Source organism: Coloeus monedula (assembly GCF_965178545.1).
Source record: "Coloeus monedula genome assembly, chromosome: 7".
NCBI classification, from domain to species: domain Eukaryota; kingdom Metazoa; phylum Chordata; class Aves; order Passeriformes; family Corvidae; genus Coloeus; species Coloeus monedula.
This window is the reverse complement of record NC_138787.1, coordinates 31,697,819-31,714,297: the sequence shown is the minus strand read 5'-3', so window position 1 is coordinate 31,714,297 and position 16,479 is coordinate 31,697,819. Positions and strand designations below refer to the sequence as shown.

General features: G+C 46.9%; 1 protein-coding gene across 1 annotated transcript; it reads left to right on the top strand.

The window, feature by feature from the left end:
* Positions 1-7,212: 7,212 nt before the first annotated feature.
* On the top strand, positions 7,213-16,187 carry MARCO (macrophage receptor with collagenous structure; the record flags this gene model as incomplete). The annotated part of the gene is made up of 15 exons (XM_082284766.1): positions 7,213-7,327; positions 8,370-8,471; positions 8,859-9,095; positions 9,493-9,536; positions 10,438-10,465; positions 10,828-10,935; positions 12,221-12,332; positions 12,431-12,471; positions 13,012-13,110; positions 13,206-13,259; positions 13,773-13,817; positions 13,961-14,068; positions 15,222-15,263; positions 15,577-15,753; positions 16,057-16,187. The coding sequence occupies 15 exons, from the start codon at positions 7,213-7,215 to the stop codon at positions 16,185-16,187; spliced, it is 1,443 nt and encodes a 480-aa protein (XP_082140892.1).
* Positions 16,188-16,479: the final 292 nt, after the last annotated feature.

The window sequence follows — 16,479 nt, the reverse complement described above, 5'->3', positions numbered from 1 at the left end:
AAATAAGGTGTGTGTTGATTATGGAAAGAGGCAGAGAGCCCGAAGGTCAGTATAAAATTACTTTTTTCCCTGGAAAAACATGCCCACACCTCAGGCAAGTTAGCCACTGGCAGGATCTTAGCATTGTGTTGGCCTCCAAGCATTTGGACACTTGCGCTCAGTTTCTTATGAAGAAATAAAACATGCATGAAAGCAAAAAGTAATTTTGTTTTTGCTCTTTTTATACCATCTTAAGTCCCTCCTGCTACTAGCACTAGCCCACTTTGGGAGATGCTCTGAGGAGAGCATTGAACCAGGGCTTTGCTTTTGTTTTTGGATGGGAAAGAAGCAGCGATGACACTTGTCTTTCAAGCACGGTAGAAAACATGAACTATGAGGACCACCTGCCTGCCTCTGGCAGGCGAGAAGCTGAGCCCAAAGGTTTCACACACACTCCAGCCCTAACACATGGCTGGTGTATTAGGACTGGACAGGAGCCAGCCTTACACCTGGCCCCAGAGACACCAGCCCACTCCCAGCCCTGTGGGACTGGCACTTTAAGCCAGCAGCACCCACTGCACTGTCCTCTCCCAGCCCCTCACTGCTTTGATGAGGGTCCCTGCTCCACCCTGAGGGGTGCTTCAACCCACTCTTGCCATCTTTCACCAGTTTCTTGTTCCCTTTCCCTGAGACACTTCCTGAAACAAACACCTTCATGCTGAGAAATAGTGGAGAATCAAAAGAGTTATTTAAGAATTAGTTACCTTTGTTAAAGACCATAATGGAGAAGCAGCAATCAGTTATTGGCTCTAATTAAGGGGAAACAACCCACACTGGTCTAAAGGTGAGATCCGTGGGGAGCAATGCAGTGATTGCAAACTGACTGTGATTTCTCGTGGGTGCTGTGCCTCGGAGGATGTCAATGAAGTTCCCAATAAAGGCACCTTTTCCTTTTCTGTCACTTTTTCCCCAGTGCGCTGATGCTGGGAGTTTCACACCCAAGCTTATCATTTCCTGGCAGGAGATTGAGCAAGCTCGGGCACACGTGGCTGTCACAGACAAGCAAGAGAGTCACCAAAAGGGAATCGGGGTTTTTTGCAGAGCTGTTCCAAGCAGACAGGAGCCATGCTGTCATGTCAGCACCCAGAGAAGATGCACAAGAAGACAGCAAAGGGATGTCAGAACAGAGGGCAGGAGATGAAGGAAGGAAAGTCAAGGGGAAAAGTCATGACTTCGGGTCTCTGAAGCACCCAGTGTCACCACAGCAATTACAGGAGATTATTTGAGCAGCAGGGCTGGCTGTTGCTCTCTAGGGACAGCAGAAAACTGAGAGGCAGGGAAGTCTGGAGCATTTTCAGGGTCTGAGCTTTAATGCCTAGCACTGCACACATGTTTTACGGGACAGTTGCTTTGAGTTAATTCTATATGGACTGCTGTCAGGGATGGTTTCAAGCCTGTGTATAAAGCTGCTCACACATGTTTGCTCCCCACCTTCATTGAATAAGGGGCACGGGGTGGTTACAGGTTAATGGATTTACAAGCTGAAGTGTTTGCCAGTAGCATTCGGGGCATGGAAATTTGTGCCAGAAACCTTATCAGAGACAAACCATCCTGTGGTGTCCTTTAGTGGAAGCCCAAGTATTAGCTCCTTAATATGTTTACCCTGAGATAAATCCACAGTAACACATTGATGTGCAGGCAATTAATTGGGATGTGCCCCAGTGCAAGGACAATACTCAATAATAAACCTCTTTAAGATTGTCCTTCTGAACAATGTACTGACTACCTGCCTAGCTCCATATCTAAAAATACAATGACCCTGAGCCTCACATAATCCCAGAGACTTTCCTGAAAAAAACATGAGGGCAGGTTAAGGACCTTCTTGCCTGGTTGGATTGGTTGTGAGGCAGAAAGGACCACAACAGCACCCACAGCATCATTTGATATGGTTAATAGCTGCTTAGCAAATTAAAAATGACCCTTGAATTTTAAAAACCCAGGAGATGGAGGGAAGTGGGAATGTGGCTACACTGTGAGCTGTGCTTAGAAAAGTCTTTTTGGCCTTGTGGAAAGCACGTGATGAACCAAAGCATTCCAGAAAAGGGGAGCATTAGAGAGAATCTGATCTCTCCCTACAGCACTGAGCTGCTAAATGCAGGGCAAGCCCTGGGAGATGCCTCCCTTCAGCTGTAATGGTGCTGTTTGTAGCAGACCATTAACAGATCTAACCTGTCCTCCAGGTGACTGGTTTTTTGATGTCTCATTATCCCTCCTGTTTCTTAGCCTGCCTCATCCAGTCCTTGGGATCAGCTCTTACCCGAATAAGGGACAACTGCCTTTGAGGTGAGGAGGAAGATGTACGAAGACGTTGAAAACAAACTTGCCTGTCAGGAGCGTCTGCCTTGCAGAACACATTTTTCAGCTTTGAGGGTGGCCTGCTTAGCCAAGCCTGACTATTTCACCGTGCTGCGGAGGCTGCCCTGGTATTAATTCACCTCAAAGAGCAGGTTGAAGTCATTAAAATATTTTGCAGGTGGTTCCTTGAATTCATGGTGCAGCTGGATCCAGCCTAAAGGGGAAAAAAAAAAAGGAAAGAAGGAGAAGAGGCAAGTTCTGATGAAACACAAATTAACATAACTCATAGAAGGGAAAGAAAATCTGTTTTCAATCTCTACAACAAAGCCAAGCAACACATCAAGCTAGAAAGGAGAAATGTCAGACAGGCAGTGCTGGGGATTTTATTGCTTTAGCACAAATGCTTCTCCATGGTCCCAGAAGTGCCCAGGTGCTACTGCAGCAGCCAGACCCCCTGGGCACAGGTCTGGGTATGCAGGGATGTGGGGGGCTTCACAACAAGGCCTCTGCTCCCATATGGGTCCAGACTCAAGGTTTGTTTTAATGCTCTGGCACTAGAACTTGTGTGTTGGCCTCAATCTCTCTTGTGCATGGAAACTCTCCATGTAATGCACCATTTCTTGCCCATAGGGCTGGATACACTTTTTTTCAGAGGGTGCTGACCAGGGCTGAGCTTGGCAGTCCATGGGACACTCACAAGGGAGATCCCAGATCTGGTACCTCCATGAGCTACTGGTGGGCAGATCACCCACAACCTGCCTTGGCATTCCCTGGATTCAGCAGTGCCTCCCAATGTCCATGGGCATCACAGTCCTTGGTCCTTCCTCAGGGAGAAAAAGGCAATTTAACATAAATATCATCACACTGGAGGGCTGTACTGGGTCTGGCCAGGATGGAGGTATCATTCTCCACAGCAGCCCAACATAGTAGGGCAGTGTGCCTTGGATTTGGGGCTAAGCCAGTGCTGCTAAACATGGATGGTTTTGCTATTGGTGAGCAGAGCATTGAGACTGGGAGCAGGCTGGGGTTGGGCAAGAGACTGGGAAGGGACATGGGTGAGGCTGTGACCCAAACAGACCCCAGGGATGCTCTGCACCATATGATGTCAAACTCAGAGTTTAGAAGTTCAGGGGAGGAAGAAGAAAGGGAAGATGTTTGCGGTTTGTGTATTTGTCAGCCCAAAAAGCCATCATGCATGCTGAGGCCCTGATTCCCAGGAAACAGTTGCCTATCTGCCTGCTGATGGGAAGTGGAGAATGAGTTCCTCTTTCTGCTTTGCTTGCAAGTGCATCTTTTGCTTTCCCTATTAAACTGTCGTTATATCAACTCATGAGTCTTCTCACCTTCCATTTTCTCCCCATCCTTTGTGAAAGAGAACTGAGAGAACATTTGTGTGGCTGTTTGGCTGACGGCTGGAGTAAATCCACCACAAGAACTGGTATGTCAAAATTCACCACACTTGTTCATTGCAAAAAGATAAAAGACTGAAAAATCAGGTAAAATAGGAAAAAGAAGAACCAAGTTAGTCTACTGGCAAGCCTATGACTGATGAGGCAATTTTACAGCTCTGGGTGTTGCTGGCTTTGTGGTGGATATGTATGGGCTGTGTCACAGGTCAAACCACAGCTACTTGCTTTTTTTCTGTGGGAGAGCAGTGTGGTCTGTGGGTAGGATTACTTTTGAGTGTTTTGAAGCCCATCTGCAGAAACATGAGTGCAGGTATTAGGATAAGGGGTAGACTGACACCTTTCCTGGCTGCAACCCCCACTTCAGTCTAGAGACAACAGCAGAAATGGTGGCGGATTCTGCCTCAGGCTACCCAATATAAGGTCTGTTTGAGCCACACACTCTTTTTTCACTCTTCCTTGGAGGGGAATAAAAGCCTCCTGAATGCTGCACTTTTATACCTAAGACAGTCTGCAGTCAAATAGACGAGTCTGGAAAAATTACCATCTTGTGGATAAATGGAGAAACACCTCTTATCTAGGATATCTTCTCATCTGGGGGAAAAAAAAACCTTTAAAACATTGCAACTTCAGTTCTTTCAGGATAAATGGCTGTCCTGAGAAGGCTGATGCCTGTGCAAGCTCCCTCTCAGAATCACTGCTGGGAGGCTGTTGATGTCTTTAGCTGCTGCCAGGCTGGAGTTTGGTGTTGCATCCCTTTGCTTTGCCATGAGCTCTTGGTGGTGGCAAATGCCTGCAGTGGACAAGAGTGATGGAAGGAGATGAGAAAGGTAGTGGATGTGGCCAGGGACTTTTTGCTCCACCAGCCACTTCCAGGCCACTTCCTTTTCCCTCCACCAGCAGATCCCCCAGGCCCGTGACATTGAGGCAGCTGTGGTCTATTTATAAAACTTGGTTCAGATGTTGGTGCACATTTACAACGAGAGCATGAGGAGCATCTTCTGTATGAATGTAGAAAGGAAAGGGATGAGCTGGAGGACTACAAGCTCTTCCTTGAGTGTCAGCAGAACATGTCAGGGGAGGCAGGATGAGCAGCAGGAGGAGAGGGACCAGGGCTTTCTCACAGACAGCCCGACATATAAGACTGATGGCCCAGCAGACATGTCCCATAATGTGCTGGAAACTGTTATTCTATAAATAACCCCATTGTTTCAGCAAAACATCAACCTAGGGAGACTGCACTGAATCAGCAGTTTCTTTTCTTTTTTTCTTTCCTGATTGCAAAATCAGAGTCAAGCTATTGCTGCAGTCGGTGATGATACAGTGAGAAATGAAAGACAGCAGAAAGCAGGACGGGAGCACACACAAAGGCTGAGCCAGCATGTTGGGACATGGTCTCTGCACCCAAGGCGTGGCCCAGACCCTCGGCACCACACACACTGGGAAATCAGCTGCCTGTTCTTAGAGGCTGGCATTGAGATAGAAAGGCACCACGACCACCCAGACAGCCAGATGTTCACCTGAGCCATGAGAATGTGGCAGCTTGCAGAGCTGCATGGGGCTGCATCAACTAGAAATAAAGGTTAGACCAGCTGGGTAGGCAACTGCAGTCAGAAGGATCATGACTTTCCCCACAAAAGTGGAGAACTGGACTTTAAAACCTGAAGCACTGCAGTTTGGGGCTGTCAAAATCAATGGAATCTACCCCTGCTTTTGCACCCATGCCAACTGGGCTGCTGAGAGTGGCATGGCCACAACATGATCATGATTCATGTGAAAACTTATCCCTGAGCTTCTTTCTCAGGGAAGGAGGGCACAGGGATCTCATTGCACCTTTTGTCTTTAGGAGGGCTTTTGAGAACTATGTGTGCCAGCTTATTTTTAATATTTTGAAATAAAATGGATTTGACTAGAAGTATTATTAAAAGCCTCTCTGCTGTAAATCTGCTCTCTGCATGCACCTGAATCACATCTGTCCCTATAGACATCCACTTGGCAGCACAAGAGCAGTCATTCCCAGCTCATCATCTAGCAAGAGAAGATGGCTCCAGGCTTGTGCAGAGTGGTCAGCTGGACCACCAGAATCAGAAATGGGCTGGATATGAGCCCTTACTCCCGTGAGGAGGTGATGCCATGATGGGAGAGGACACACAGGCAGTTACTGTGGCTCAGCTGATTGGTGGCAATCCTCCCTAATTCAAGGGGATACCTGAGCCCTTCACAAGGAAGAAAATTATCCCAATTCCTACACAGAGTGTAGTAGAATGTTTAAAAATGGAGGATTCCTCTTCTTCCCTGCTGGGGACAAACCAGGTCACAGCTGCACAAGCACATTTGAAAGGAGAACACAGAAGTGGGTTCAAAAATCCCCACATATTTGTGGTTTAAGCCTTTCAGAGATTTGTACATCAGGTGCAGAAGAGAGGGCTTCACTCTGCACTGTCAGGGTGTGGATCTCCAGCTCACCCCTGCCTGAAGATTTGCTACCTTTCATTCCATGGCCAAGCAAAGCGGCGAGGACACAGCAGCGCCAGGGACGAGCACAGAGCTGCAGCCCAGGACCAAACCATGTGACAGTGACTGCCTTGCACCTCGGGGAGGGCAGGACGTGGTGGTGGCAGCGTGGATGAGGAGGGCTCTGCCCAGCTCCTACCGAAGGCTCCTGCCTGTGGGCTTGGGTGAGTCCCTTTGCTTTGCAAAAGCAAAATCAAACCCAGCATAAATGGAGAAGTCAAAACGCCGAATGCCATGGCGAGGTCTGCAGGGGGGAGTTTGGCAGCATGAGGGTAAAGAAATGGTGAAGAGGTAGGAATTGTGTCCATGGGTATGAAAAACTCATCAGGGAGGAAGCAGGAGCTGGAGAGACTTTGTCAAGGAGGTTGCAAGTGTCTCTTTTCCATATCATCCCAAACCCATTTGGGTTTCAGCATCCCCCATCCCATCATCACTCACTTGTCCTTACAACTCCTCCTGATTCTTTCCCTCCTTGCGCTTGAGTCTCGCACAATCTACTGATGCACACCTTGGTGCACATTGTTGTGTGTTCCACTATGACAAAGTCCTCAGCCTCCCCTCCCAGGAGAGGGATTGCCAAGCTGACATTGAACACGGAATCTTCTTGGCTATCTTCTTGAGGAGGTTTACTTGTGTTAGGAACAAATTCCATGCGTCCATCTCATGCCTAACCCCATAACAATGCAGAGATATTGAACAACTCCAGGTTGAAGATCTTCCAGGTTCGTGCCCAAGGCTCCCTGGATTCCAAGTGAGCACATGACTGAACATCTTAGCTGTGGGATTTTTTGAGGAACTGTTCAAATTACCACATCAGAGTCCTCAGTACTCTATAAAAACTGAGCAGATAGGAAATGCATATCAGATAGCATCAAATCAGGAGGCAGAGAGGAAGTCCCTCCAGCTCTTTGTTATCCATAGTCTTACAAGGCTTTAAGTTGGCCACAAGAAACTTGTCATGACATTTAAAGACAAATACGGGGAAGATGGAAATTCGAGTGATATGAACACTTTCAGTGTTTCAGAAAAGATTGGGTTTGCCTCAGCTTCTACCACAACCTTTCAGATAAGTGGTAAGGTTTCTTTTTATTAAATGGGTTTATATGGATTTTATCTGGTCTAAAACAACACATAAAAATGAAATATTGCATATTAAATTCTTTTTGCAGTGATTTTGCTAGTAAATTAGCTACCATTTAAAAATAGAAGTATGTCAAACTACACTTTCTAGCCAAAAGCTGATGCTGAGCATCAGAAAAAATGATTTTCCTGTTTTAGAAAATGTCTCATTTTCTTAAGTAAGACTTTCATGTGTAATAGTTAAGATACTAAAATCACCAGACTCAATAAAAAAAAGTAAGTTTATGAATTTTTTAGCTGAATATAAAAGCTTCATTGCTGACTAAGCCATTCTATTGTAAAACCAATTAAAAAACTGTAGTCTTTTAAAACTAAGACTTTAAAGTCCTGATTACATTACTTTGTAAAAAAAGAAAAACCCCAGTTGAGGGTAACTTACTGAATGTCTGACATAGCTAACAATGCTTCTGAAATACTTTTTTCTCCCTGAAGGCCAAAATTCAACAAAGCCATTTATTTATTTTGCACTTGCTGGTAGTCATTAGTTTAACATGTTATGACTTGATTCAATTTGCTCTGCAGTTCAGCTTACTATTGATTTTTCATTTATTTTGATGCATACATGCATCACTGTTGGAATCATGTGTGTGCAGCGGTCTGGATAGAGAAGGAATTGCCCTGAGCAACCCTCCGAATGGCAGCTTGGGACAATTAAAAGCAGGGGGAACAGGGAGTTTATTGATGCAGAAAGGGGAAAGCCACCACATTCACACTGCTATAGGCTGGGTTAAGTCTTGATGGAATTGAGCTGGTTAAATTAGCTAAGGAAAAGATGGCCAAGAAGACTGCAGTGCAAAGCCTGGAGCAGAGGAAGGCAGCCTGCCTTGCTGGCAGGATCAAGCACTCTCACAGAGGGACCTTGCTGCTCCTCACTGCTGGAAAGCACTGTGGCCAAGCCTGAAATGGCTGGAAGCAAGCAGAGCTTGTAGGGAAGAGATGTGGGAGAGTGTCTACCCTTCTTGTCTTGGTTTTTAGAGCCTCAGAGCCATAAAAAGGCATCCACATGCTGTGTTCGGACAGCCCTCAGCATCTACCTGCTGCTGCTGACGGCCGGCCAGGGGCTGCTGATGTACAAAGGTAATGCTACAACCTTGCCAAGGGCTTGGCATCAAAAGAGAGCTTTGCTGGGTGCTCCTGGGGGCCTGGGCAAGTGGGAATGAGCACACAGATCGGGAACCTCTGAGGGAGCACAGAGGCTCCTCCGCACACCTCCAGGCAAAGCAGCCGCTGCAGGGGACAATTCCCCCACCCTGTACGTGTGCTTTGCATTTGCAAAGGCATTCCCAGCTGCACTCCTGGCTGCAGCAAGGACTGGCACATGAAAACCACCTCCCCGGGTCTAACAGGGGTGGTCTTTATCTCCCGGTGTCCTCCCCAGGTGCTGAGGAACTGCTCTGCCAAAATACCATTTCCCAGCCAGACCGGGCAGTGAATATTCATTGCATGGGCTTTTTGTTTCCTCAGTATTTAAGATGCAGAGAGAGATATTGAAACTTCAAGAGCAAAATACCTCCTATACAGAAGAGATTCTGAAGAGCTCCTTTGGCAACAATCTGGCTTTGGCAAGAAGCTCTACTGAGAAGAGCTTTCTCATGAGACACGAAGAAAACTGGAGGAGAAGCTTAGAAGAGCAAATCACCATAATTAAAAGTAACAATGCAAACCTGATGATGAGGATGAACAACATCACTGTGGTTGCAGGTATGGCTCTCCATGCTGGCTCTGCAGTGGGGAGACCTCACTCCTCTGCATCACTGGCAAAGAGGGGCTGAAAACCCGGTTTAGATGATCCAATAACTAGGGCAAGATTTAATCTTCCTGTCAGTTAGTGATGCCCCCATGCCCAGGGTTGGAATCTATAGGTGCTCCAGCACCTATAGGAGCTGGAGCACTGCACTGTGCAAACCCCCAGAGCCCCTTGCAGCTGCACCTGTGGCTCTGGGCTCCTCTCCCCTCCCGTGATTTGCAGATTTGGACTCTAGATGCCATCCAAAAGGGTGGTGTCTCCAGCCCACACCTCAAGCCTGTCGATCCCATACTGCTGTGTTCCTCACTGGCTGCTGACTACTGAAAAATATGCATTAAATATTTATTTCAGGGCCTCCTGGACGCAAAGGAGATCCTGGTCCACCAGGTATGTTGGTAAATGAGCCACAGCTTCTCTTATTTTCCTCTTTTTCTTTTTTTCATCTAAGAGACCTTAAGTGAGGATTTGGGATTTCAGTCCCCAGACCAAGACCCTACCCAGTGTGCAGACACCCAATGCTCTGGCCATGAGGAGACCTGCTGTACCTTTTCACTGATCCTCCAGGAGCCTTGGCTAGCCCAAGTGCTCCCACAGAGATCCCTAGGAAAACACTGGCACAGACTCAGGAACGGCTGAGTGCAAGCTCTGCCCTCCACAGCCATGCCCAAGCTGCTGCCCTGTGTACCTGGGGGTTTGTGTGGAACTACACCCTCCTCAGGAGGTAAATATCTCCAGACTGTGAGGATGCAGCAAGTCCTGGTCTAATGCTGGCTCCCCTTTGAGCAGAGGCTGGACCAGGAAACAGTTTCTGTGATCCTGTGATGATGACCTAAGATGCAACCCTTGTTAGGTCAGGTCTGTAACTCATCCATCCCTACTTCTTGGCTACAATAATGAGATTTTCTGAAGGAAAAAAATAAATTAAAAATTGTGTTTTCATATCTTCCTGGCTGCACTTACGACACTTACGAAACAGCACCTCCTGCCAAGCAATGTTATTACACATCAGAGCCCAATAGTTCAGTGCATTTTCATGGAAGATCTCCCCAATGGTCCCCATGAGCTGAGGTTGGCAGGAACACAAGCTGGCCCCTGCCCAGCCAAGCACTCAGCTGAGCTCCAAGGACTTTACTCAAGTGGTTGTGCTGGTCCCTGCCAGCTGAAGATTGGCCTCGCTGGTGACTGAAATCGTGTGAGCAAAGGATGATTAAAAAAATCATCTCTTCTTCTTAGCCATTACTGTGAATAGATGATGTGTGTCAGCTGATATATGTATTTTCCATCCCAGGGTTACAGGGACCACCAGGGACAAAGGGAGACCAAGGTAAGGCTTTTCTGACACCTGAATTACTTCTGTGTATGAACATAAAGTGGCTTTATGGATGATTTTATGAGCAATCATGTCCTCAGCCAAGGTGTGAGTAAGAATGTGATTGGAGTTGAAGGAAATAAGCCTATGTAGAGCTAATGTGAGCAAAAGAAAAACTTAGCTGGAAAAAATCTTATTTTAAAAGTCAATGTGCAACAGTCACAGTGGGCCAATTTGCCACTGTCACCAGCACCACTCTCAAATGCACAGAGAGTGGAGTTTGGCTCATGCTCACAGCTGTGGTGGGTGTCCTGCTGCTGGCATTCACTAGTCATGGCACCCCATGAAGCCTCAGAAAAATGATGTTGTCCTTGCAGGCATACATGGACCCCAGGGCGAGAAGGGGAGCAAAGGAGCTCCTGGTCCTACTGGCCCAAGTGGTGATCCAGGAGCGAAAGGAGAAAAAGGAGAGATAGGGCTTGCAGGTAAGACTTCTTCACTATCTCAACATTTTTAATGTTCTCACACATATTTCTTTTTAAACTCATTCTAGATAAAACACCAGAAGAAGTCTTCATAGGTCACTATTCATAAAAATCCAAGCAGCCCTGAGCGTGGCTTGACAGTCAGTGAGGAAGCTGGATAAACAGGACACTTGACCTGATCTGCAGGGGTTTAATTTCATGTCATGCTTCAGCAAATCTCCCAAAGGAGGGCAGGGAGAAGGGGCCATGCAAAATGTTGACTCTGCACCACGGAAGTCTCTTTACAGAGTGACCTTTGTCTAATGAAAGCCACAGATATTCAATTATCAGCTTATCCTAGATTAAAGCAGTGATGTTTACAGTAGGATTTTCATGGTATAAAATAATACAATACAATTTATATGCACAAGCATGTGGATGTTAGTCCTCATTTCAGTGGAACCTCTTTCTGAGAGCTTTATATCTTACATAAGCCTGGCTTTATACACCTGAAGTAGAAGAGTTATGCAACATGTTTCTCCCATGTGACATGCATTATGGATAGCTGTTACTCAGTGGTCTCGCACGGGCTGAAAGCAGGAAAGGAAAAGAAAGCAGATGATGTGTGTGGTGCAGAGCAGGGAGGACAGCTGGGCAGGTTGATAAGAGCTTCCTCAGATCTTCCATCAGATTCTGGATGCCCCAATGCTCTCATTAGCACAAGATGCTCCAGAAGAGAAGTGATTGTAGGAGGAATACCAAAAGGCAAGGACTTTGGGATAATTCTAGAGCAGAAAGATGAAGGAGATGTACGTCTTCAAATGAGGCACTTTCAAGCAATTCAGCTCATTTGGAGCATGCTGATCACCTGTTCAGAGAAGAGAAAATAAAGGGGAGATGAGAGAACTATCTGGAAGTACAGGAGTGGAATATGCTGCCCTCTATCTCCACTGTGGCTAGGAGCAGGGAAGCATTCAGACTGTGGTAAGGGATGTTTAACTAGAGGAGAAACATTCCAGTTATAGGGATAGTTTGGGGAATAGATTGGAGAGGTGTCATGGCACCACTACAAGCCTGTAACAGCAGGCCAGCCAAACATCTGGCAAGAGAGGCTGACAGAGCCAGAGGTGGATCAGACATACCAGCTCTGTCCTCCTACAGCTTTATGGGAATGTCACTGAGTGGTAAGCGCTGGTGTGAGGCCAAACCTTGCTACTGCTGTGGCCGGACAGAGGTGTTCCACTGGCTGCAGAGACAACAAATCTGGTTTTTTGAATTTATAGATGTGTGCTATGCTGTTTGATAGGTCCCCAAGGACAGAAAGGTGACATGGGCAAGAAGGGAGACCCTGGGCCCCAGGGACCTGTGGGTCCTCAGGGACAGCATGGAGTCCCAGGACTGCCAGCTCACGATGGTAAGTGCAGAGGACACAGTGTGACAAGGGTGCAGGGCTGCCCCAGCTGAGGGGCTGGGCTAAGCCTCGTTAGCACTGATGCCAGGATATCGTTACAGGTAGCCCAGGGAAGCCTGGACCTCCTGGGCCGAAAGGAGAGGAAGGTAAGCAGTACAGAAGGTGCAATTTCTTGTAGAGACATCAGACTGATATCTTTTATATGGTGTTTCATGACAAGGAAAACTACAGCCGGTCTAGATCCCAGCATGGGTGAGAGAAGATGATGATTAGATGAAGAAATCATGCCAACATTTCAATGTCATCCAATCTCATCCAGCAGCCTTGGCTGTCTCATCTGGGCCCCACTCACTGTGCAGGAGACTGAGAGGGAAAGAAGGGCCATGTCCTCCTTCCTGACGTGTGTGCACACACAAGGGCCGAAATTGGTTGCTCTTTGAGGAGAGCACTTGTGCATTTTAAGGCTAGCAGTCAGCCAGGACCTGTGTCCATGCAGCCTTTCACTCCAGATCATTCCTCACTGCATTGCTAAAGTTAGCACTGCCAGGGGAGGATTGCAATTCAGAGACCCAATTTGGCCTTCGTAAGTTCAACTCAGAGTACAAGGGTTGGTGATCAAGCTGTCTTTTTATCTCCTTCATGTGTTGTGTTACATTTCATGTGTGCTGCTTTCACTCAACCTCAAGGTGCAGCTGGACAACGTGGACCTCCTGGAAGTCCTGGCCTCGATGGCAGACCTGGTCAGAAAGGGGAGAAGGGGGACCAGGGCCCCAGAGGTAGCCCAGGTACAGCACTGCTCAAACTTGTAACTCATTGACCTTCTACTGTGGCCCCACTTTGTGTGATGGCTTCACCCTTACTGATTTCTTTTTCATTTTAGGAATACAAGGCATTGCTGGACTCAAAGGTGATCAGGGAGAACAAGGAATAGCAGGTAAAGGAGAATAAAACAGGTTTTGGGTCAACAGCACACATCATGCAGACACTGGAAAGGGAACTACAACACCAAGAGAAGATCTCTTGAGTCCTCTTCTTGGAGCTCCAATGCATCCCAGGATGCCATGGCACTCCTGGCACTCTGGCAGGCTGCTGTGGGCTGACTACTCACCAGAGAGTTGTTTCTACCATCTGTAATATGCATGAGGGGGTGATGGTGCCTGAATTTTTGTATCAATTGAAAATGCACAAACAAAGCAGCAGTTTAAGATGAACTTCAGGAGAAGACGTTTCTCCACTGCCTGTATTTTCTTTTTTGACATGGTCTGCACTGAGTATGATGTGAAATAAGACACCTGATTCAGAAATAGATGTTTATAGTGTAGACACCTAAACTAGATGAGTTAAAATCCATCATAAATACTAATTTGTATAAGCTTTTGTTAATGTATAAAGATCACTCTTGTAAATGTTTGTTTGTTTGTTTGTTTGTTTTTTCATATGATCTTAGGACCTCCAGGGCAAAAGGGAGCAAAGGGAGACCAGGGCCCACCAGGTAAACCCTTATAGCATGATTTATTCTGAAGATGCAAAGCACTTTAGGTGCCACATTCCACTGTTCTGCATGAATGTGAAATGTTTGTCACGCCCTTTCCTTGGGAAGGGACAAAGGCAATGACTTTTTTGCTTTCCACCCAGGTACCCCAGGCCCAGCTGGTCAAAAAGGAAGCAAGGGTGATTATGGCACTAAGGGTCTGAAAGGAGAACCAGGACTGAAAGGAGCCAAGGGAGAGAGCGGATATCCTGGTAAGGCTCTTTGCCACAGGGTCTGTGGAGCTGATGGTGCATTTGGATTTGGGACCGTAGATCACAGACTGGTACGAGCAACTCTGGGGCGTGTTTGCAGAGCTCATTTGCAGGAACTCAACAGACAGATCAGCCTTCCCAGCAGAGGAATGCACAGGGTGTCACGTGTACACCCTGGGAGGTGTGCTAAAAGACATGCAAGAAAACAGATGCATTAGATTTTCTCAAATCCCCTATTTCACAGAAAACTGGAACAACCCACACTCCTCTCTGCTTTGCTCAGAGACATCTTGTAGCACACCATGTCACTGGGATAAATCCCATGTAAACACAGCACTGAGGAACATGGAATAGTGAAGCTGTTGGAAACACCTAACAGTGAGGCCATTTAATTATGCCTTGCTAACTGTAGGACACAAAAACTGTTCAGAAGGTCCAACACTACAGCTACTCTCCATCCTTGACTCCCCTCCCTTCCAATCACAGGGTGTTTCAAAAAATCATAAGGCCTGTAGCAAAAAAAACCCCAAACAGTTGTTACAACAGCCCATGGGAAGCAAACTGTGCTCCAGATGCTTTTTTCTTTCAATTGTTCACACAGAATAGTACAGGAATCCTCAGAAATAAACTAGATTCTATGTGGGGCTCCTCCATGCACTCCTCCTCTGGAGCTTTGCATCTGGAGGTAGCTTTGGGCAAAAGAACTCATTGGTTTTTTTTGAACACCCTTACCCTCAAGACCAAGATACTCCACAGAAATGTGGAGGACTGTTGAGAGCACCTTTCTTCTCTCCCTGGAGAGCAAATCCCTGGATGTAGGTCTTCCTGCAAGTACTTTGGGAGATACCATGCCTACTCCTGGAGATCCCAAAGTCTGTCAAAGATGTCAGTTTACAGGGAAATGAGATACATTTCCCACAAGTGAATGAATAGATGGGTTTTTTAAAGTGGCCCTTTTCTTTGGTCACAAGTTAGGAAGATCCTACTTTTCCTGCCACGTTTCTTTTACATACCCTTAGTCACTTCAGGGTGTTCATTTTCTACAAGGGGAGGAGTCTGCACATCTCTGACTCATACAAGCATTCAGAACTAGATAATAACTGGATTTTTCCACAAGCAACAGTCAAATGTTTGCTTTTCTATTTTGCAACAGGTTCCCAAGGAGTAAAAGGGAGCAAAGGTGAAAAAGGAGAAGGTACCAGACTTTTACTTCTTCTCTCACTTGCCTTCTGGTATCAAAGGTACCTGACATCAGGCCCAAAATCCCCCTCTACTCACACAGCACAGCTAACAGAGCTGAGGAGCCTGTGGTCTGAGCTGCAGCCTGGTGTCTCCAAATACCAGGGGAGCTCCTGAATTGTTTGGATTTGAGCTACCAGTAACCTCTGGTCCCACCCTGGAGGTGGGAACATCCCTCTGGTTTGGGTGGTCACTGCTCCTGTCTGTCAATGTCTTTCCTTATGCCTGTATGAACCATAGAGTTATTTTCTTCTCCTCTGAACTCTCAGTTGGCCTCAGTAATTTTGTACGACTCGTGGGAGGAGACAGAAGGGGCCGTGTGGAAATCTTCCACAAAGGGTCCTGGGGAACAATATGTGACGATGGCTGGACCATCCGAGAGGCCGGCGTAGTCTGCCGAATGCTGGGATTCAACCGTGCGGTCTCTTACTTCACAGCCTCAGCAGGTGAGTCCACTACAGCTTTACACCTCTCCAGGCCTGCCACGGGTGCTTACACACACCACAGCAAGGTCACCTACACGAGCAGCAAGTGATCTCCTCAGCAGGGCAGCTCATTCCTCTTGGGATGAGGCAGCAGCATGTCAAGTGCTGCTTGAACTGTGCCCAAAGACTTGATTTCCAACGAGCCATCCACACAACCCAACACATGCCCACTATCCACAGGGCTCTGTTTAGAAAAAAAAATGCATACTCCTCTTTCTCTCATCCAACAGTTTTTTGTTTGTTTGTTTGTTTGATTTTCCAAAGGCACCGGACAAATTTGGCTCGATGACGTAAATTGCAAGGGGAGTGAAATTACAATTACGGACTGTAGCAAGCGTGACTGGGGTGCACACAACTGCAACCACAACGAGGATGCTGGGGTGGAGTGTGCTTGATGGGACACCAAGTCTGTCCTAGGAGCTGCTGCTGCCTCTGCTCTCCGTGGAGCTTTTCATCAGGCTGTGCTTTTGTGCCTCTCTACCAGGTCATAAAAATATTGACAAAGAAAGTTGAATTTTTCACAAATCAGTAACAGTTGCAAGACCTACAGGTAACCTGAAACATCCCAGCTGTCACAAAACAATTGGAGCTCAGGCATGTGAGCCAGTTCACAGCTTTTCCAGCTACCTGACATCAGCTCATCTGCAGGAGCTCACACATGTGTGACCTCTAAGTCCACAGGGGAGG